General features: G+C 46.3%; 1 protein-coding gene across 1 annotated transcript in view; it reads right to left on the reverse strand.

Moving 5' to 3' along the window:
* Nucleotides 1-23,747, reverse strand: part of PTH2R (parathyroid hormone 2 receptor) — a 1,143,807-nt gene that overhangs the window by 51,921 nt on the left and 1,068,139 nt on the right. The window contains exon 12 of the mRNA XM_078683683.1: nucleotides 1,473-1,514. Coding sequence (XP_078539809.1) covers nucleotides 1,473-1,514 — 42 coding nt within the window. The remainder of the gene's footprint in view (nucleotides 1-1,472; nucleotides 1,515-23,747) is intronic.

Consider the following 23,747-nt stretch of genomic DNA (forward strand, 5'->3'; position numbering starts at 1 on the left):
ATATGGAAATGTTGGGATTATTTAACATGATAGTTCAATATTTGTGCTACCAATGGTTTTGAATGGGAGCGTAGTTGTGGCGGATTTACCGGTACTCTGTGACCCAGACACCCATGCAGAATTCCAAAAGATCCTAAGATGTAACGTTCCGTGTCAACCATTCCTCCAAGAAGTTTATCACAACAGGTCCTTCCACTTTTTGGTGCATGCCTACCTCGCCGATTTTGTTGTGGCTAGGTCTGCCACCTGAATCCCCCACTATACATTGTAGGAATTGCACTCTCTCAGTCTTCTTCTTGAGAGTATATTTGGTCAGTTTCAGAGTGGGTTTCATTACTTTTCACAAACTCTGATCTTTTCACAAGTCTTCTAAGTCGCTTTCTCTTCAGGTAGATTTGCTAAAGCAGATTTTTCCTCCTGAGAGTAGCAAAATGGATCCAGGAAAAAAAGGACACTACAATGTTCCCTTTATGCAGGGGGATCTAGCTTTCTACACATCTAAGTGCCTGGATACACGTTTGGTGGTGTGTGAGCCGCCCACCAGATTAGGAGTTGTGTCCGGTCTGGCAGTTGGTCCTTTGGTGTCCCCACGGCAGTGCCTATTGAAAAGGTACTGCAATGGGAACACAAAAGCCAGTTCCTGCGAGACCTGGACTGCAAAGTCCAAGCCGTGCAGGAAAGAAGGTGCATGCAGAAAGGGGGCACATCATTTGCCCCTCTGAATGCATGCCATGGCCCTGAGGCAACAGAGGGCCCTATAGTGCCCCCTTTGCTTCCTCACAGCAGTAATTTTAAGGGCAGGCTTACAGCCATTGAAAGAAAGGCAGTCAGTAAACTCATAATATTATTGGTGGTGCTGCAGAGGCCCGACAAGCATATTGAAGCCTCACAACGCTGCAACACAGGTGAGGAATCATAGATTTGCGACGGTTGCAGCAGTCCTTTGGTGGTCCAACCGCCAAACTCATAATAGGGTGGTTGGTCCAGCAGTGCCTGCCCTGCCACCATGACTATGCCAGTACATCGTACCACCTTTGCCATAATCAGGCCTTTACTGGGGGATTTGAATCCAAAAAATGAAAAATGCAGAGCTTTCTATTAGAGCATGGCCACCCACCAGTTGTGAAAATAGAGATTCTCTGTGTCAGCAAAATAAATTCAGCAAAACTATTGCTATTGCATGAGGGTGTCTTCTGCCGAGCAGTTTGCTGGAAAGATCTTCTCCTTCTCCTCATCAGCAGTCTGGTGAGACATTTGCCCAACCTAAAATCAGTTGGTGTATGTAAAAAGCACTTTCCTTTGGGCAGCACTGCGATAAAACTAGAAGTATATCTTTTCATTTTTAGTAAAATTACTTTGTGTTGATGCTGTTGTGCCATAAATACAATGTATGTTTATAGAATATGATTACTGACTCTATTCTTACCATTTGATACAAACTATATGGCTTCCCAATTATTCATTAGACTCACCTCTCCATTGCAGTAACAGTAGATGATGGAGACAAAAAATCCCTGGAAAAAAGAAAAGTCAATCAAATGTAGAGTCTTCACATATTGCTAATAAAATCTTGTCATTTTGACTTTGCAACATTGATTTCATAGACGTGCATCTTAACCATCTAATAATTATTACATTTAGAATTTGCTTAATACCTTACAACCTTAGTCATTTTGGTACAGATTTTCCTAACAGCATTCTAAACATTTTTGTGAATAGTGAGCTTAAAAGACTATAATACTTCCTGTTTCTGGCAATTCGGTTTGTCACTTGATTTGCTAAATACAATAATGCCACGATTTACAAATAGTTTGTGCTGAATAAGTGTAGCAAAGCACCCAAACTACAGCAACCAATCATCATTCACATGTTAAAGCTATTTTGTGAATTAATTCAGTGCTTAAATTTAGCCCGCACTTGATTGTCAACACCAGAGCTTCACAGTCTGCCACAAGGTTGTACAGGCTGGCTAATTAAGAGATTACAACAGCAACAGTTAATTAATAATTCAATATACAATAAAAATGACAATTACGTGCCGCTCAAGCCATTTTATATCTTTAGGGGCCTGAAATAGTCTGCATTGACCATGTCATGAATTATGTAATGTATGATGTCATCAGCAGTGCTTTGTGGGGGTGCGAGTTATAGTTAGCTGAACTAACTATAATGGTGGAATTTCTCAGGTTTTGAATGAGTGAAATGTCCAACTAACTATAACGTCCCTAAAACCTATGTTTTTTCTGTGAATTTCTAAGGTTTTTAAATGCTAATTTCTGACAATAACATGCCTGAAACCAATGTTTTTTCAGTGAATTTCAAAGGTTTTTTAAAACCTAATTGCTAACTATAATGTCCCCGAAACCTATGTTTTTTCAGTGAATTTCAAAGGTTTTTTAAATGCTAATTTCTAACTATAACAGAGCAGTCACATTTGCAGAGTGGTGGAGAAAGGTGAGTGTGGCCTCCAAATACCGTTTAGCAATCCCACTGTGTGGGATTTAGCAGAGGTAACAGGAGGGATAGTTAGCCCCCTATGTCAACCTTGGGGGTCAACTACCCCTTTTATTACCTCCAGTAAGTCCCACACAGCAGGGTTGCTATTTTGTTATATCATACCCCTCCCCCTCCCTGCACCACTGTGCAAAGGCCCCCCCGGGCGCATTGTAAGTTGCGGGATTAAGTCCCCTTGAATCTTGAGGGTCCCAGGGGGCCAAGTAGCCCACCAGGTGTTCCAAGGCCATGTCTCTTTTTACACCATGCTGCAAACAAGGCTTCTGGCGCACTGCTGCTCGGAGGTTGAATTCCACTTGTGTTCTAAAGTCCTCAGTACACAAGCGGACCTCATCGCCCCACCAGCTGTGCACCAGCAGCCATGTTTGCAGAGTGGTGTAAAAAGGGTGTTGCCTCGGACCACCTCTCTGCAACACAGCTCTGTGGCACTTATTGGAAGAACCTTGTGGGCTAGTTGGCACCGAGGGACCCTCAGATTGAAGGTACCCCATCCCCCGGGGCCTGAGCATTTCTTTTTATTTATTTTTTAAAAAAAGAAATGGAAAATGGCGCCGTGTTGCCCCCCTTCCTGGGCCCTTATTGTCCTTGGGGACCCCATCCCCCGGGACCTGGCCTGGTTTATTCCCCTGGGCCATTTCTCGTGCCCGGGGACCACATCCCCTGGGGCCCGTTCCTTTTTTTATTTATTAACGCGGAGGATGCCCCCACAGTCAAGCCGGCTCCCTGCCTCCTGCGGGAGCCGGCATTGCTTTTGAGCAAGGGGAGCTGCTGACATGCAGCTCCTCTTGCTGAAAAGCAATCCTGCTTTGCTTCATTGAAGTGAAAACAGTTTCCTGCTCTCGATTCAATGAAGCAAAACAGAGTTTGCTATGGCGGGGGGGGGGCTGTGCTACCGCCCTGCCATAGCAAATAGCAATGTTCCAGGGGTCAGTTCCCTGGGACATTGCAGGAGCAGACCATAGGGGGTGGCGGTCCCCATGGCCAATGAGGGCTCAAGGAGGGGGGCCGCGTGGCCCACCTCTATCCATTTGTATAGCCTAGAGGAGGTGGAGGTCCCCGGGGCCAGGGATCCACAATGATCCCCATATTTACATTTTCAATGCCCCCGGGAGGTGGTGGTGTAGGGGGGGGGCGGAGCCCCCACACACTTATTTATAATTGCAGCCCCGGGAGGTGGCGGTCCCTAGGGCTATGAGGGGCCAGTGAGACCTCTCTTTTAAATTCTAATGCCCTGCGGAGGTGGTGGTCCCTGGGGCAGCGTGGGGAGGTTTGGCCCCCCCACACCTTTATAAACAAAGCCCCGGGGAGGTGGAGGACCCCAGGGCAGTGGGGGCCACGGGCCCCACCGCATTCAAATTAATAAGCCCCTGGGAGGTGGCAGTCCCCAGGGCTGCTGGGGCCCTCGTGGGCCCCTGCAAATTATTCAATGATTGCCCCCGGCACCTGGCCCACCCTGGGGCTTTTTGAAAATGGAGTGCACAAGTCCACGTTTCTTTTTTTTTTTAATTCATTTTTATCTTTTAAGTGCTTTTTTGGGCCCTTGGGGTCCTTGTAGGATCCCCTAAGCAGGCCTAGGGGGTCGGGGTTTTTCTACCCTGCCCCCTCTTCTTGTTTTTCAACCTTTTTCCACTCTTTTCTTGTGACTTGGTTACAGAGTCACAAGATGGATGCCAACACTTCCTGGTTGTTGGAAGCCAATCAGAGTGAAGCTCATGCCCAGGAGGGTTTGCGAACCATCGTCAGTACTCACATATTGATATTGTTCTTTTTTAAATTTCACAGGAACTACTGAATGGATTTATACCATTTAACAAAAATGGAGCAGTCTAAACCAAGGCCTACCTTTTTGCCAATTATGGTGTAATTCCGTTCATCAGTTCGAGCTGTAGCCTTTAATAAAGTTCCTATAAAAAGAAACATGGAGAAAACTCACTTTTGATCCCCTCTTTTTTCTCAGCCCACGCTTGATGAATCACCCCAAAACTTTCATCACACAAGCTGAGCGGTCCAACCGTATTTTGGGGAAAATTTCATGAAGATTCGTCAAACGGCACCAAAGATATTGACAAATCAAAAAATGCTTTTCCTATGAAAACTAAGTCCTAACTATAACTACCTACTGGCGACGGCCAGTAGGTAATGTATATATGTATATGAAAAAGTGAGGAGAGACACTCAATGTTTACACAACTGACTTGTGAATGAAATACATTTAAGAAACATAAGACATTGATCTTTAGCATCTCAAACTGTCATATGGTTGGGTAAAGTGTTGCTCTCGTACTCTCTTAAATGTAAATTTTAATCTGAAGAAATTCATTATCGACCACCAGACATTAACATCCTGCTGTGTATACTAAGCTCTCTGACGTGCCGGATCTGCTGCTTCTGAAGCTTGTGAGATCCAGGTCACCATGACCAAGAGGGTTTGCCATATGAGTACCTCGTTTGATGTACAACAACGGTAGTAACAATACAAGAATGAAGAGGTAAGGAGCACTGTGTCATAATTTTGTTTCTGCAAAATCATATATTATACCTAAGATATTTTCGTATCTCTAGTTTACCAGAACATACCTTGATCAGTGAACTAGAGGTCTTCGTATTTTTAGAGGAATGATCGTGCTCAGCAAGATTATAGTCTTAACTCATGTCTGCAGTTGAACCTAGTATGGTCATAAACCAAATGCCAAAATGCATTGGGTATTTTATTGAATATACGCTACCTTTTACGAATTTTGCACTATTCGTTTTCTTTCAAGAGGTCCGGATGGACACAGCTGGAACATTAGAAGTTTGAGAAATGGCATTTACACTACACGTGTGGATTCGGATAAAACAGTTGACAAAAAGTTGAGAAAGTGTTATGACCAAAAGAGTTGGAAATTTAAGGATTACTTGGACTATTATGGAGGATTACTTTATCGCCAAGGTGGCGCAATTTAGCTGTGCGATTGGGCGGGGCTAGATGTACGCCCCATCAGTATATATACTGTGACAGTGTGTTGTGTCTCCGTCAGTGTCTACACTTGAAACCATGGTGGTAAATGAGGACCAAAAAAAAAAAAGACATGGTCAGTGACATCACTCATGACATCACTGATGACATCTCAAATGACATCACTGATGACATCATCCAGTGAATGTGTGTCTTTCTGAAAATACATATTTTTTATATATGTATATCTAAAGGTCGATGGAAGAATACATGGGTAAATAAGTATCTAAATGGATGGGTTTTTTTTGTAAAAATTTTGCGTAACTCACTTATTAAGTGTATCTTCATGAATACATGTATTAGTGAGTTATGTTTAAATATGTAAATATTTGTATCACTGTCTCACTTTGTCTATAAGTGACTGCATGGGTTAGTGAGTAGCTAAATGTGTGTCTATATGGGTTATTAGTTGATTTTTTGAGTATCAGTATGAGTATCTGTATGGTTCGGTGGGGAGTATTACGCAGCGCATCGATGCATGAATGAGTGACTCACTGTTTGTATGTGTTTTGAAGACAGTATGTGTGTAGGACTGTAGGAGTGGATGAGTGTGTGTATGGGTGTTTCAGTGAGTGAATGACTGTCTCAATAGTGTATTTATGAGTAAGTACATATGCTTTAAACTAGTATATGTGAGTATTGATGTATATAAGTGAGTATATGTGAGAGTGACAGATTGGAAGAGTTCCTGTATAAATAAGTATGTGTTTCTATAAGTGAATGTTTAAGAGAGTAAGTGTGTGTATGTTTCTGTAGAAGTAAGTGTAGTGGTGTGTGTTTAGCTGTATATGCAAGTAAATGGATGTTTTGACAGTTTATTTGCTTGTGTGAGTACCTGTATGGATGAGTATTGGTGTGTTACAGGATGCATAGATGTATGAGTATATATGATGAGTTAGTACATGTATAAGTGACTATATAGAACTGTTGGTGAATGAGTGGATGTGTATGTAGATGGTGGAATTACTGAATAGGTTGTTGTAACTGGTATTGGTATCTCCATTTTTTTGAAAATTTTAGTTTCTATTTTCGAATGTGTGTATCAAAGGTTACATTAAGCTGAGAGGAGGTCTGCCACTCTTTCACAAGGATGATGTCATCAGTGATGTCATTTGAGATATCATCAGTGATGTCATGAGAGATGTCACTGACCATTTCATGAGTGATGTAATATGTGACGTCATCAACAGTGCATTGCGGGTGCGCGAGTTATAGTTAACTAGAACTGGGGAATTTCAATGGTTTTGTATGAGTGAAATGTCCAGCTAACTATAACATGTGTGAAACCTATGGTTTTTTCAGTGCATTCCAAAGGTTTTTTAAATGCTAATTTTTAACTACAACGTGTGTGAAACCTATGGTTTTTTTCAGTGAATATCTAAGGTTTTTTATATGCTAATTTTTAACTATAACGTAATGATTTACTACATTATTTTAAATTATTTATTTTTAGATATTTTATTTTTTAAATTACATTACATATTTGTTATATAAATTGAAAAATACATGTCCTTAAAAATATTGAAATTGTAATATTTTTATTTTTTTATATTTTTTTAATTTATATATATTTTATATAGCAGGCAATGATATCCTACGAAAGGAAATTCAAGTTACTTAGAATTCGTAGTTCGGCTGATTTTTGAGGAATATTTAAACGTTCCAAAACTCCACACTTTGAAGAATTTCCAAGGAAAACATGTCAATGTTAGCCTAAGAAAGGAAATTCAAGTTACTGTAACTACAATTAGAATTACTTTTCAGGATCAATAATGGCCTGAAAGATACAGCACTGAGGTCTCTCCAGATAACAGGTAAGTAAATCGGAATTGGTAGTTCGGCTGATTTTAGAGGAATTTAGATCCAAAATTCCACACTTAGAAAAATTTCCAAGTGAAACCAGTCAATGTTAGCCTATGGAAGGCAATTCAAGTTACTGTAAGTATGGTTACAATTACTTTTCAGGATCAGTAGTGGGCTAAAAGATGGCGCTTTTGCAGAGAGGGAAATAATTCCCCTTGAATACTGGGGGTCCCTGGGGGCAAAGTAGGCCACCAGGAACCTCCAGTATGTGGCAGGGGTCTGCCTTGCAGAGACGTGTAGAGAGGCCACGGCCCTTTTTACACCTCTCTGCAACGCAGCCCCCTGGCGCGTTTGCAGAGGGGGAACTAATTCGCCTCGCATACTGGGGGTCCCTGGGGGCCAACTAACTCACCAGGAACCTCCAGTGTGTGCCAGGGGGCTGCGTTGCAGAGAGGTGTAGAGAGGCCACGCCCCTTTTTACACCTCACTGCAACGCAGCCCCCTGGTGCTTTTTCAGAGGGGGAACTAATTCCCCTCGCATACTGGGGATCCCTGGGGGGCAACTAGCCCACCAGGAACCTCCATTGTGTGCCAGGGGGCTGCGTTGCAGAGAGGTGTAAAGAGGCCACGCCCCTTTTTACACCTCTCTGCAAGGCAGCCCCCCTGGTGCATACTGGAGGTTCCTGACCCCCTAGGCCTGCTCAGGGGGTCCCCCAACTTTTTAAAAAAAAAATTTAAATCCCAGGATACGCGTAGGGTACGCGTACCCTGCTGATCCCCAAGAAAAACATTTAGGCACCACTCTGCAAACGCACCCCCTGGTGCATTTGCAGAGGGGGAAATAATTCCTCTTGAATACTGGGGGTCCCTGGGGGCCAAGTAGCCCTCCAGGAACCTAGAGTATGTACCAGGGGGCTGCCTTGCAGAGACGTGTAAAGAGACCATGCCTCTTTTTACACCTCTCTGCAACGCAGCCCCATGGCGCATACTGGAGGTTCCTGGTGGGCTACTTGGCCCCCAGGGACCCCCAATATTCAAGGGGAATTATTTCCCCCTCTGCAAACGCTCCAGGGGGTGCGTTTAGTAGTGCCTTAATGTTTTTTTTTGTATTGGCAGGGTACGCATACACTACGCGTATCCAGGGATTTTTCTTTAAAAAAATGTTTTGGGGGGCCTTGGGGGTCCTTGTGGGACCCCCTGAGCAGGCCTAGGGGGTCAGTAACCTCCTGCAGAGACGTGTAAAGAGGCCACGCCCCTATTTTCACCTCTCCGCAACGCAGCCCCCTGGCGCATACTGGAGGTTTCTGGTAGGCCAGTTGGCCGCCGGGGACCCCCGGTATTCAAGGAGAATTAGTTCCCCGTGTGCAAACGCGCCAGGGGGTGCGTTTTCAGAGTGGTCAAATCCTCACCTCAAGCCCCGCCCCCTCCCTGCACCACTCTGCAAATGCGCCCCTGGCACGTTTGTAGAGGGGGAAGTAATTCCCCTTGAATACTGGGGGTCCCTGGGGCCCAAGTAGCCCACCAGGTACCTTCAGTAAGCACCACGGAGCTGCGTTGCAGAGTGTTGTGAAAAGGGGCATGGCCTCTTTACACATCTCTGCAAGGCAGCCCCCTGGCGCATACTTGAGGTTACTGACCCCCTAGGCCTGCTCAGGGGGTCCCACAAGGAGGTGTAATGAGGCCACACCCCTTTTTACACCTCTCTGCAATGCAGCTCCCTGGCGCATTTGCAGAGGGGGAAGTAATTCCCCTCGCATACTGGGGGTCCCTGGGGGCCAACTAACTCACCAGGAACCTCCAGTGTGTGCCAGGGGGCTGCGTTGCAGAGAGGTGTAAAGTGGCGACACCCCTTTTTACACCTCTCTGCAACGCAGCCCCCTGGCGCTTTTTCAGAGGGGGAACTAATTCCCCTCACATACTGGGGGTCCCTGGGGGCCAACTAGCCCACCAGCAACCTCCAGTATGCGCCAGGGGGCTCCATTGCAGAGAGGTGTAAAAAGGGGCATGGCCTCTTTACACGTCTCTGCAAGGGAGCCGCCTGGCCCATACTGGAGGCTCCTGGTGGGCTAGTTGGCCCCGTGGGACCCCCAGTATGAGAGGGGAATTACTTCCCCCTCTGCAAACATGCCAGTGGGTGCGTTTCCAGAGAGGTGCAGGGAGGGGGCGTGGCCTCCTCCCGATCCCAAAGTTAAAAAAAAAAAGTTTTCTTTTTTTTGGGCCCTGGGGACCCCATCGCCCAGGGCCTGCCCCCAATTTTTTAATTTTTATTTTTTTTAATCAGAAGGGGGCCGCGTGGCCCCCCTCCCATGGCCTATTTCGGCCTTAGGGACCCCATCCCCTGGGGCATGGCCAACATTTTTTTTATTTTTTGTGGAGGGGGCTGCAAAGCCCCTCTCCTATACCCCCCCTTAAGGCCCCGGGGACCCCATCCCCCGGGGCCTGCCTATTTTTTCATTCTTTTTTCATTTTTTGGGGGAGGGGGCTGCGTGGCCCCCCCTCCCGGGCCACTTCTGGCCCCGGGGACCCCATCCCCTGGGGCCTGGCCTTCCTCATTGGAGGCTGTTGGGGGTCCCCAATCCCCCCACAATCCCTGCGGGCTCCCCGCATCCTGCGGGAGCCGGCATTGCTTTTCTGTATGGGGAGCAGCTAACATGCTGCTCCCCCCCATGTTTGTGGATGTATATATATATATATATATTCACTGAAAAAACCATAGGTTATAGACCATATATAGTTAGGAATTAGCATTTACAAAACCTTGAAAATTCACTGAAAAAACCATAGGTTATATACCATATATAGTTAGGAATTAGCATTTGAAAAACCTTATTTTACTCACACAAAACCATTGAAATTCCATATATAGTTAGTTGCACTAACTATATATCGCGCACCCGCAATCCACTGCTGATCATGTCACATATTACATCATTCATGACATGGTCAGTGACATCACTGATGACATCACTGATGACATCTCAAATGACATCACTGATGACATCACTGATGACATCATCCAGTGACTGTGTGTTTCTGTAAAGTTTAAATATGTTTTAGATATTGAAGAATGAGTAGATGTATAACTGTCTGGACGAAGGATTTAGTAGGTGCATGACTGAATGTATGAGTGAGTGATTAAATGTGTCTCACTGAGTGCATGGGTTAGTGACTAAACTGTCTTAATTTGTGCATCATTATGTCTGTTGTTCTGTAAACTACTGCATGTGTTGATCAGTAGCTATATGATTAACTATATGGGTTATTGATTGATTGTCCAAGTATTTGTATGGGAGACTGAGTGTGTGTGTGGCTGGCTGGGAGGTGTGTGACTCTGTTCAGATCAATGTGTACTTGTATCAATGATTGTATAAGAAAGTAAGTATGTGTTACTATATGTTTGAAAATGTAAGGTGCTCTATGTTTAACTGTATAGACAAGAAAATGGAAGTGTGATTGATTCTTTACAGGACTGACTAGGTGTGTGAGTAACTCCATGGATGAGTGGCAGAGTGTGAGTGTCTGTATAGGTGTATGAGTGCATATGATAGTGTTGTAAAGATGAGTGATTGTATGTATGAATGATTGTATGGGTGAATGAGTGAATGTGTGTGTAGACGTAGGAATCAGTGAGTACGTATGTAGTAACTAGTATTGGTGTGTCAATTGTTTCAAAAATTATACTCTGTATTTAACACTGGGTGAAACAGAGGTTATATTAAAATGTGAGGAGATGCATTGTATTGTCACATGAATGATATCATCAGTGATGTGGTCATTGATGTCAAATGAGATGTCATCAGTGATGTCATCAGTGATGTCATTTGAGATGTCATCAGTGATGTCATCAGTGATGTCACTGACCATGTCATGAATGATGTAATATGTGACATGATCAGCAGTGGATTGCGGGTGCGCGATATATAGTTAGTGCAACTAACTATATATGGAATTTCAATGGTTTTGTGTGAGTAAAATAAGGTTTTTCAAATGCTAATTCCTAACTATATATGGTCTATAACCTATGGTTTTTTCAGTGAATTTTCAAGGTTTTGTAAATGCTAATTCCTAACTATATATGGTCTATAACCTATGTTTTTTTCAGTGAATTTCAATGGTTTTTTAATACCAAATATCATAAGCTGTCGAATGTCAAGTACGTGATAAGTGAAAACATTTTCGTGTTTATGCACACTGATCTGCTTTGAATGGTGCCCCCCCCCCTCATTTCTATTAGGAGTACTCTCTCTTTGCAGATAGTGAAAGGTAGTTAACGCAGGCCTTTGCCCCCGTTGTAATCCGTCGTGCCTGCTTCTCTCTCCATTTGATTGATTGTTATCCAAGTATTTACTGTTTTAGAATTAGTTCTCTTTGGTTCATTCTCTATTTACAAACAAACACAGAGTCGCAATACTCTGTTTAGTCTTTGCAGATAACGAAAAATCGTGTAAAAAAAAAGAAAAAGAATCGAGCAAAATCAGTAGGCCACTAATGGGATCTCTTTTTGACCTCGCTAAAATAGAAACATTAGGAACAACCCCTCATGACAAATACAAAACTAGTGAGATGAACTGAACTCCACACAATGATGGCTGCAAAACAGCTCGGCTCCGCCACCCACCCCGCCCAAAATAACGATAAAGAGCGGCTGCCATGATTGGTTGCGGAATGGCCACAACGGAGCTACGAAATGGTGCTGCTCACATGCTAACCCCAGCTTCGGTCTGAAACATCCAGAAACACTGTAGACTACCAATTCGATCAGTTCCGGTAGCGCCCCAATGTAACCCGGTAGAGAAGAACTAGTCCTCCCCTCTTTGACTGATGGTTCTTGTTGCCTGTCCCTTCTGTTGTCATTTAACAGAACTATTTAGCCTGCTGAAAGGGGTTGTGTTCCGACCGCTGGTTGGTGGAGACATTTTGACTATATTCTGGACCTGCGTTGTCGCGTAATGCGTCATATGACGCGCCGCGTTAGCGCATCCGGAAGTCATCCGGGGCGCGCAGCGCGTAACGTAAGCAATAATGGCCTGAAAGATACAGCACTGAGGTCTCTCCAGATAACAGGTAAGTAAATCGGAATTGGTAGTTCGGCTGATTTTAGAGGAATTTAGATCCAAAATTCCACACTTAGAAAAATTTCCAAGTGAAACCAGTCAATGTTAGCCTATGGAAGGCAATTCAAGTTACTGTAAGTATGGTTACAATTACTTTTCAGGATCAGTAGTGGGCTAAAAGATGGCGCTTTTGCAGAGAGGGAAATAATTCCCCTTGAATACTGGGGGTCCCTGGGGGCAAAGTAGGCCACCAGGAACCTCCAGTATGTGGCAGGGGTCTGCCTTGCAGAGACGTGTAGAGAGGCCACGGCCCTTTTTACACCTCTCTGCAACGCAGCCCCCTGGCGCGTTTGCAGAGGGGGAACTAATTCGCCTCGCATACTGGGGGTCCCTGGGGGCCAACTAACTCACCAGGAACCTCCAGTGTGTGCCAGGGGGCTGCGTTGCAGAGAGGTGTAGAGAGGCCACGCCCCTTTTTACACCTCACTGCAACGCAGCCCCCTGGTGCTTTTTCAGAGGGGGAACTAATTCCCCTCGCATACTGGGGATCCCTGGGGGGCAACTAGCCCACCAGGAACCTCCATTGTGTGCCAGGGGGCTGCGTTGCAGAGAGGTGTAAAGAGGCCACGCCCCTTTTTACACCTCTCTGCAAGGCAGCCCCCCTGGTGCATACTGGAGGTTCCTGACCCCCTAGGCCTGCTCAGGGGGTCCCCCAACTTTTAAAAAAAAAAAATTTAATCCCAGGATACGCGTAGGGTACGCGTACCCTGCTGATCCCCAAGAAAAACATTTAGGCACCACTCTGCAAACGCACCCCCTGGTGCATTTGCAGAGGGGGAAATAATTCCTCTTGAATACTGGGGGTCCCTGGGGGCCAAGTAGCCCTCCAGGAACCTAGAGTATGTACCAGGGGGCTGCCTTGCAGAGACGTGTAAAGAGACCATGCCTCTTTTTACACCTCTCTGCAACGCAGCCCCATGGCGCATACTGGAGGTTCCTGGTGGGCTACTTGGCCCCCAGGGACCCCCAATATTCAAGGGGAATTATTTCCCCCTCTGCAAACGCTCCAGGGGGTGCGTTTAGTAGTGCCTTAATGTTTTTTTTTGTATTGGCAGGGTACGCATACACTACGCGTATCCAGGGATTTTTCTTTAAAAAAATGTTTTGGGGGGCCTTGGGGGTCCTTGTGGGACCCCCTGAGCAGGCCTAGGGGGTCAGTAACCTCCTGCAGAGACGTGTAAAGAGGCCATGCCCCTATTTTCACCTCTCCGCAACGCAGCCCCCTGGCGCATACTGGAGGTTTCTGGTAGGCCAGTTGGCCGCCGGGGACCCCCGGTATTCAAGGAGAATTAGTTCCCCGTGTGCAAACGCGCCAGGGGGTGCGTTTTCAGAGTGGTCAAATCCTCACCTCAAGCCCCGCCCCCTCCCTGCACCACTCTGCAAATGCGCCCCTGGCACGTTTGTAGAGGGGGAAGTAATTCCCCTTGAATACTGGGGGTCCCTGGGGCCCAAGTAGCCCACCAGGTACCTTCAGTAAGCACCACGGAGCTGCGTTGCAGAGTGTTGTGAAAAGGGGCATGGCCTCTTTACACATCTCTGCAAGGCAGCCCCCTGGCGCATACTTGAGGTTACTGACCCCCTAGGCCTGCTCAGGGGGTCCCACAAGGAGGTGTAATGAGGCCACACCCCTTTTTACACCTCTCTGCAATGCAGCTCCCTGGCGCATTTGCAGAGGGGGAAGTAATTCCCCTCGCATACTGGGGGTCCCTGGGGGCCAACTAACTCACCAGGAACCTCCAGTGTGTGCCAGGGGGCTGCGTTGCAGAGAGGTGTAAAGTGGCGACACCCCTTTTTACACCTCTCTGCAACGCAGCCCCCTGGCGCTTTTTCAGAGGGGGAACTAATTCCCCTCACATACTGGGGGTCCCTGGGGGCCAACTAGCCCACCAGCAACCTCCAGTATGCGCCAGGGGGCTCCATTGCAGAGAGGTGTAAAAAGGGGCATGGCCTCTTTACACGTCTCTGCAAGGGAGCCGCCTGGCCCATACTGGAGGCTCCTGGTGGGCTAGTTGGCCCCGTGGGACCCCCAGTATGAGAGGGGAATTACTTCCCCCTCTGCAAACATGCCAGTGGGTGCGTTTCCAGAGAGGTGCAGGGAGGGGGCGTGGCCTCCTCCCGATCCCAAAGTTAAAAAAAAAAAGTTTTCTTTTTTTTGGGCCCTGGGGACCCCATCGCCCAGGGCCTGCCCCCAATTTTTTAATTTTTATTTTTTTTAATCAGAAGGGGGCCGCGTGGCCCCCCTCCCATGGCCTATTTCGGCCTTAGGGACCCCATCCCCTGGGGCATGGCCAACATTTTTTTTATTTTTTGTGGAGGGGGCTGCAAAGCCCCTCTCCTATACCCCCCCTTAAGGCCCCGGGGACCCCATCCCCCGGGGCCTGCCTATTTTTTCATTCTTTTTTCATTTTTTGGGGGAGGGGGCTGCGTGGCCCCCCCTCCCGGGCCACTTCTGGCCCCGGGGACCCCATCCCCTGGGGCCTGGCCTTCCTCATTGGAGGCTGTTGGGGGTCCCCAATCCCCCCACAATCCCTGCGGGCTCCCCGCATCCTGCGGGAGCCGGCATTGCTTTTCTGTATGGGGAGCAGCTAACATGCTGCTCCCCCCCATGTTTGTGGATGTATATATATATATATATTCACTGAAAAAACCATAGGTTATAGACCATATATAGTTAGGAATTAGCACTTACAAAACCTTGAAAATTCACTGAAAAAACCATAGGTTATATACCATATATAGTTAGGAATTAGCATTTGAAAAACCTTATTTTACTCACACAAAACCATTGAAATTCCATATATAGTTAGTTGCACTAACTATATATCGCGCACCCGCAATCCACTGCTGATCATGTCACATATTACATCATTCATGACATGGTCAGTGACATCACTGATGACATCACTGATGACATCTCAAATGACATCACTGATGACATCACTGATGACATCATCCAGTGACTGTGTGTTTCTGTAAAGTTTAAATATGTTTTAGATATTGAAGAATGAGTAGATGTATAACTGTCTGGACGAAGGATTTAGTAGGTGCATGACTGAATGTATGAGTGAGTGATTAAATGTGTCTCACTGAGTGCATGGGTTAGTGACTAAACTGTCTTAATTTGTGCATCATTATGTCTGTTGTTCTGTAAACTACTGCATGTGTTGATCAGTAGCTATATGATTAACTATATGGGTTATTGATTGATTGTCCAAGTATTTGTATGGGAGACTGAGTGTGTGTGTGGCTGGCTGGGAGGTGTGTGACTCTGTTCAGATCAATGTGTACTTGTATCAATGATTGTATAAGAAAGTAAGTATGTGTTACTATATGTTTGAAAATGTAAGGTGCTCTATGTTTAACTGTATAGACAAGAAAATGGAAGTGTGATTGATTCTTTACAGGACTGACTAGGTGTGTGAGTAACTCCATGGATGAGTGGCAGAGTGTGAGTGTCTGTATAGGTGTATGAGTGCATATGATAGTGTTGTAAAGATGAGTGATTGTATGTATGAATGATTGTATGGGTGAATGAGTGAATGTGTGTGTAGACGTAGGAATCAGTGAGTACGTATGTAGTAACTAGTATTGGTGTGTCAATGGTTTCAAAAATTATACTCTGTATTTAACACTGGGTGAAACAGAGGTTATATTAAAATGTGAGGAGATGCATTGTATTGTCACATGAATGATATCATCAGTGATGTGGTCATTGATGTCAAATGAGATGTCATCAGTGATGTCATCAGTGATGTCATTTGAGATGTCATCAGTGATGTCATCAGTGATGTCACTGACCATGTCATGAATGATGTAATATGTGACATGATCAGCAGTGGATTGCGGGTGCGCGATATATAGTTAGTGCAACTAACTATATATGGAATTTCAATGGTTTTGTGTGAGTAAAATAAGGTTTTTCAAATGCTAATTCCTAACTATATATGGTCTATAACCTATGGTTTTTTCAGTGAATTTTCAAGGTTTTGTAAATGCTAATTCCTAACTATATATGGTCTATAACCTATGTTTTTTTCAGTGAATTTCAATGGTTTTTTAATACCAAATATCATAAGCTGTCGAATGTCAAGTACGTGATAAGTGAAAACATTTTCGTGTTTATGCACACTGATCTGCTTTGAATGGTGCCCCCCCCCTCATTTCTATTAGGAGTACTCTCTCTTTGCAGATAGTGAAAGGTAGTTAACGCAGGCCTTTGCCCCCGTTGTAATCCGTCGTGCCTGCTTCTCTCTCCATTTGATTGATTGTTATCCAAGTATTTACTGTTTTAGAATTAGTTCTCTTTGGTTCATTCTCTATTTACAAACAAACACAGAGTCGCAATACTCTGTTTAGTCTTTGCAGATAACGAAAAATCGTGTAAAAAAAAAGAAAAAGAATCGAGCAAAATCAGTAGGCCACTAATGGGATCTCTTTTTGACCTCGCTAAAATAGAAACATTAGGAACAACCCCTCATGACAAATACAAAACTAGTGAGATGAACTGAACTCCACACAATGATGGCTGCAAAACAGCTCGGCTCCGCCACCCACCCCGCCCAAAATAACGATAAAGAGCGGCTGCCATGATTGGTTGCGGAATGGCCACAACGGAGCTACGAAATGGTGCTGCTCACATGCTAACCCCAGCTTCGGTCTGAAACATCCAGAAACACTGTAGACTACCAATTCGATCAGTTCCGGTAGCGCCCCAATGTAACCCGGTAGAGAAGAACTAGTCCTCCCCTCTTTGACTGATGGTTCTTGTTGCCTGTCCCTTCTGTTGTCATTTAACAGAACTATTTAGCCTGCTGAAAGGGGTTGTGTTCCGACCGCTGGTTGGTGGAGACATTTTGACTATATTCTGGACCTGCGTTGTCGCGTAATGCGTCATATGACGCGCCGCGTTAGCGCATCCGGAAGTCATCCGGGGCGCGCAGCGCGTAACGTAAGCATAACAAGTCATGTGACTTGTTAATAAAACTTTTCATTGGTTCATTTTACTTTTCTTATTCTAATGATGAAAGGCTTGGTCATATGACCTAAAAATTACGCTTTTAATTACTTCCGAACATTATTTTCTCTTAAATAGATGTTATAATGTTCCAGGCTAATGTACTTTCCCGGAAATTTTACAACTGTCCTGCAAGTAAAATATATTCTTTTTTCGAGAAAAAGAGCGTTTCTTCGTCCCATGACGGAGCCGTTGAGCAAAAGAGGGTCGACCTGCTGTCTTAGTCGCCGATACGCCTGAATATGAGATTCTTATCGATCACTTTATGTTGCAGGAATAGAAAACACAACAGCCCTTGACCATTTATCTTTACTGCGTTCCTTCGTATTATACCTTTTACCCTTCATGTAATTGGTCTGCTTTATTTCACTTGCCTTTTAATGATTCTAAAACAGTGACTATTATTAAAAACTGTACCAATGTATACACTACTACCATGTTTTCTTTTAAAAACCTTTATTGTGAAAATTTCATTATACAAATACGAGCCTATAACCACGTGGGCCTGCCACGGAGCAAACTGTAATCGTATATGATGAATAGACATTTACACTGTAGAGGAACGTAACGGGCGGGCCATTAGGTTGTAAAAACTAAGGTGTCTAACAGTTACGGAATCGGTGGACGTACATTTTATAATTAAAATACGACAGGGCCAGTTACAATAAAATTATCTAGATATACATTTGCGGGCAAGTACCATGGGTGACGTTAATTCGAATTTTCAACAGTACAGTAATCAATAACACATCAGAACTTAATATCAATAGGGATGTCGAAATATTCAATCAATTCTCGTCCCCGCCCGCCATGTGCTTCAAAACTGCATACGTATCTCGTGATTTCAAGGTTCTGCAACCAGTACACAACAAGGAGTTACGAGTCCCATTCATTCCGGCGCCATTTTGGGCGAGGACGGGCAGGTCCAGGATATAGTCAAAATGTCTCTACCAACCATCGACTATGATGATGTTCATATGCTGTATTTATTAGAGTAACACTCATCTGCCCACATGAAATTAATTTACCACAATCTAAACATGTCATTTTAATCTTTCCAAAGTTCTTCTAAATATTTGGGACCGTTTCCCTTGCCTCTGAAGCTCTCAGTGCCACTTCTTTGATGAATGTACTAGCAGGTCAGGGGTTCTCCTCCAAATCTCTCTTTTATGCAGCACTATAATTAATTGGTGCCACCTCTCCATATGACGATGCATGGTATAGTTACCACAACTATATTTTTTTTCGGTTCCTCTGGAGAGTTCATCGTGGCAGATGAAGCGTGTAACATACCGGGCATTTACCTTTTTTTGCATGTACAGGAAAGGGAAAAAAAATCGAGCGTCCGAGTTCTAAGGTGTCCCAGGACAATTTTAGTGGACCAGGCCCAAATCCAAAGAACAGGCCGCCATTTTGAGAGTCCTCTTGCAGCCGCCTGTCGCTGTAGCATCAAGAGCAGCCGAAACTCAGCTGAATGGCAACTGAAACGGTAAATGGGCGCCCCACTACATTTCAGCATTGTAGGATGACCACACCAGTACAGCAACTTGCTAGACATCACCTCGGTGCCATCCGGATCTCGGCGCCCCACTGCAGATGAAGTGCCTCTCAACTATGAAACCACCACGGTGACATCCGGATCTTGGCACGTTGTGCTGCCTTCGGCCTATTCGCACATCGGTCCGCTACTGACGCCATCTCACAGGCTAATGGGGTGACCCACGCCGAGTTTCAGCATTGTAGGATGACCACACCAACTTGCTAGACATCACCTCGGTGCCATCCGAATCTTGGCATCTCAACGCCTAGTGGTATCTTCCATACAGAAAATATTGTTACGCTGCCTTTGGCCCCATTCGCACATCAGTCCGCAACTTAGACATCACCTCGATGCCATCCGGATCTTGGCATCTCAGCGCCTTGTGGTGTCAGTCAGAAAATATTGTTGCGCTGCCTTTGGCCCCATTCGCACATCAGTCCGCTACTGACACCATCTCACAGGCCAATAGGGCGCCCCACGCCGACTTTTACCATTGTACGATGGCCACGCCAGTGGCACAACTTGCTAGACATCACCTCGGTGCCATCCGAATCTTGGCATCTCAACGCCTAGTGGTATCTTCCATACAGAAAATCTTGTTACGCTACCTTTGGCCCCATTCGCACATCGGTCCGCAACTTAGACATCACCTCGGTGCCATCCGGATCTTGGCATCTCAGCGCCTTGTGGTGTCTTCTACTCCGAAAATATAGTAGAAAATATTGTTGCGCTGCCTTTGGCCCCATTCACACATCAGTCCGCTACTGACACCATCTCACAGGCCAACAGGGCGCCCCACGCCGACTTTTACCATTGTACGATGACCACACCAGTGCCACAACTTGCTAGACACCACCTCGGTGCCATCCGGATCTTGGCATCTCAGCGCCTTGTGGTGTCTTCAAATCAGAAAATATTGTTGCGCTGCCTTTGGCCCCATTCGCACATCGGTCCGCTACTGACGCCATCTCACAGGCCAACGGGGCGCCCCACGCCGACTTTCAGCATTGTAGGATGGCCACACCAGTGCGGCAACTTACTAGACACCACCTCGGTGCCATCCGGATCTTGGCGCGTTGTGCTGCCTTCGGCCTATTCGCACATCGGTCCGCTACTGACGCAAACTCACAGGCCAACGGGGCGCCCCACGCCGACTTTCAGCATTGTTGGATGGCCACACCAGTGCGGCAACTTACTAGACACCACCTCGGTGCCATCCGGATCTTGGCGCGTTGAGCTGCCTTCGGCCTATTCGCACATCGGTCCGCTACTGACGCCATCTCACAGGCCAACGGGGCGCCCCACGCCGACTTTCAGCATTGTAGGATGGCCACACCAGTGCGGCAACTTACTAGACACCACCTCGGTGCCATCCGGATCTTGGCGCGTTGTGCTGCCTTCGGCCTATTCGCACATCGGTCCGCTACTGACGCAAACTCACAGGCCAACGGGGCGCCCCACGCCGACTTTCAGCATTGTTGGATGGCCACACCAGTGCGGCAACTTACTAGACACCACCTCGGTGCCATCCGGATCTTGGCGCGTTGTGCTGCCTTCGGCCTATTCGCACATCGGTCCGCTACTGACGCAAACTCACAGGCCAACGGGGCGCCCCACGCCGACTTTCAGCATTGTTAGATAGCCACACCAGTGCGGCAACTTACTAGACACCACCTCGGTGCCATCCGGATCTTGGCGCGTTGTGCTGCCTTCGGCCTATTCGCACATCGGTCCGCTACTGACGCAAACTCACAGGCCAACGGGGCGCCCCACGCCGACTTTCAGCATTGTAGGATGGCCACACCAGTGCTGCAACTTGCTGGACACCACCTCGGTGCCATCCGGATCTTGACGCGTAGTGAAGCTGCAGCAGCTGCAAATAAGCTTCAGACAGTGTTACAACCGCTGCTCAGAACTCTCAACTATGACACCACCTCGGTGCCATCCGGATCTTGGCGCGTTGTGCTGCCTTCGGCCTATTCGCACATCGGTCCGCTACTGACGCAAACTCACAAGCCAACGGGGCGCCCCACGCCGACTTTCCGCATTGTAGGATGGCCACACCAGTGCTGCAACTTGCTGGACACCACCTCGGTGCCATCCGGATCTTGGCGCGTTGTGTTGCCTTCGGCCTATTCGCACATCGGTCCGCTACTGACGCCGCCTCACGTGCCAACGTATTTTCTCCTAATTTTACACCCTATGCCGCATAACAGGTCATGTGACTTGTTTATAAAACTTTTCATTGGTTCATTTTACTTTTGGTTTCCTAATGATGGAAGGCTTGATCATGTGACCTAAAAACAACACTTTTCATAGGATGAAAACTTTTTTTTTTTCCCAAACGATGAAAGCCCCACCTTGTTTCTGGATGTTTCAGACTGAAGCTGGCGTCAGCATGAAAGCACCACCATCTCGTAGCTCAGTCGTGGTCATTCCGCGAGCAATCATGGCAGCCGCTCCCCACCAGAAGCCTGCAGGAGTCGGAGCCCCCAAAACTTTTGATGAATTCTCAAGGCGGAGGGGACGCTTTCGAGAATGAGGTCCAAGACCTAGCAGACAAGCGTCCGATTTCCAAGGTGTCCCAGGGCCATTTCAGTGGACCAGGCCCAAAAAGGAAACAGCCTGCCGCCATTTTCAGAGTCCTGTGACAGCCGCCTATCGCTGCACCGCAAGAGTGGGCGCAACTCAGCTGAATTGCGGCTTTTGACACCGTGGACCAAAAACGGACGGAATGGCAACTGAAACGGTAAAGGGGCGCCCCACTACAACAGACGAGACTCCACCTGGAGAGGCCCGTTCACGCCGCCTCCCCCGGGGCGCTCCACGCCGTTATTCGGAGCAGCATTGTAGGATACCAAAACCAGTGCGGCAACTTACTGGACATCACCTTGGTGCCATCGTTCTGCTGCCTTGGAACTATTCGTGCAACAGTTTGCTACTGATGACCCACCCCCCGCGACGCCCCATGCCGTTATTTGCTGGGTGGCAACTTACTAGACATCACTTTCGTGTCATCTAGATTTCGGCGCGTTCTGCTGCCTTGGAACTATTCGCACAACAGTTTGCTACTGATGACCCACCCCCCGCGACGCCCCACGCCGGAAATCTGGACGTTGTGCTGCGTTGGGACTATTCGCACAGCCGACCGCTACTTCGTTGTTTTTCCCTAAAAATGTTTATATGTTATTACTATTTTTGTTTTCTTGTATATATTTATAAATTATTAAAGTTTTATAATCTTACTACTTTGTCGGAGTGCTATATATTTTTAATGTGACACATAATTGTAAAAACTTTGATGTACAAAGAGTCATCCCTGGAATCTTCCGCTTCAGGCTCGGTCCCCTCCCCAATCACAATACAGGATGGTTTTCAGATAATAGCAACGCTTCTGCTGTGACGGATCTCATCGAGTGTGGGCCTTGATCTACTATAACTCCTTTGAAGAGGGGTGATTCTTTACAGCTGTGGCCATAAACTACATCTGCAGGGCTAGCTGATACCCTAGGACCAGCCTGGACAATCGGACACAGAGGAAAAGGAGTGTCAGAGGGTGCGGTAGTGAACAGGGCGAAAGGGAGGTGTCGGGCGGGCACAGGGTGTGATTCTCAGGGAACAGCAGCGCAGATGGGGGAGGTTTATTACCCATGCATAAGACAGAGAGCGGGGGTGACCACTGCCTGGGGGAGATGCTTGCGAGGGTGGGGAGCCATGCTAAGGATCGACAGCGTGCACAGAGTGGGTCTGGTCAAGGCATCTAAAATGGCTGCCGTGCACGACAAAAGTGTGGCATTTGAAAAAAGACAAGATGGCGCAGACAATGTTTTTCAACACTTCCTGATTTCCTTCGAATCGAACGTTAACAGACGTTGGGGCATATTACCAAAGTTAAGCGATATTTATCCCTAACGATGCTTAGCAACGATTTTTTTACCGTCAGAAATTATCGCAGATAAACCTTGCTATTATCAAGGTTTATCGGAAATACGATAAAAAACGACCGCAATGCATTAATATCGCTGAAAACTCAGCGATATTCATGCATTACCGAGCTAATGCTCTTAGCCATGTTATCCACCTCCCATTGGATAACATGGCTAAGAACTGCTCAGGGCAGGTGGTAGCTTTTGGAGATATTCGCCCTTATCTCGAATATTTCCAAAAGTTGATAATAGGAGATAGCGATGTTAGCGACTGTTTCCAGTCGCTAACATCTTGGCATGCCCACTTTGCATGTCATTAGTGATAAATATCACTCACATGCAAAGTGGGGCCCAAGATGGTCGCTATCTTCTAATAGCCGTCGCTAACTGGTGTTAGCAACAGCTAGGTAATACACATATAATTTTATCTCCGCGAAGCGGAGCGCTGTTACAGATATATATCTTGTTTCTGAACGTTAATTTCTCAAAATGCACTGAAGCACATATATTGAGACCTAGCAAAGGCACATCGGGCTACCAGTCCCTACAATTTTGCCAAGTTTCGTGCAAATCCATTCAGCTGTTCGATCCTACCGAGAGACAAGATGGCGGCCGCTACGGACTGTTTGGAATGTTTACAGACACCGGAGAGCCAATCAGCTTCGCTTCGCAAAGCTCCGTAACGCGAAAAGTACGCGAAGCGGTGCGCTGTTACAGATATATACCTTTTTTTGAACGTTAATTTCTCAAAATCCACTGGAGCACATATATTGAGATCTAGCAAAGGCACATCGGGCTACCAGTCCCTACAATTTTGCCAAGTTTCGTGCAAATCCAT

Source organism: Lissotriton helveticus, chromosome 3_1, assembly GCF_964261635.1.
Source record: "Lissotriton helveticus chromosome 3_1, aLisHel1.1, whole genome shotgun sequence".
In the NCBI taxonomy this organism is placed as follows: Eukaryota; Metazoa; Chordata; class Amphibia; order Caudata; family Salamandridae; genus Lissotriton; species Lissotriton helveticus.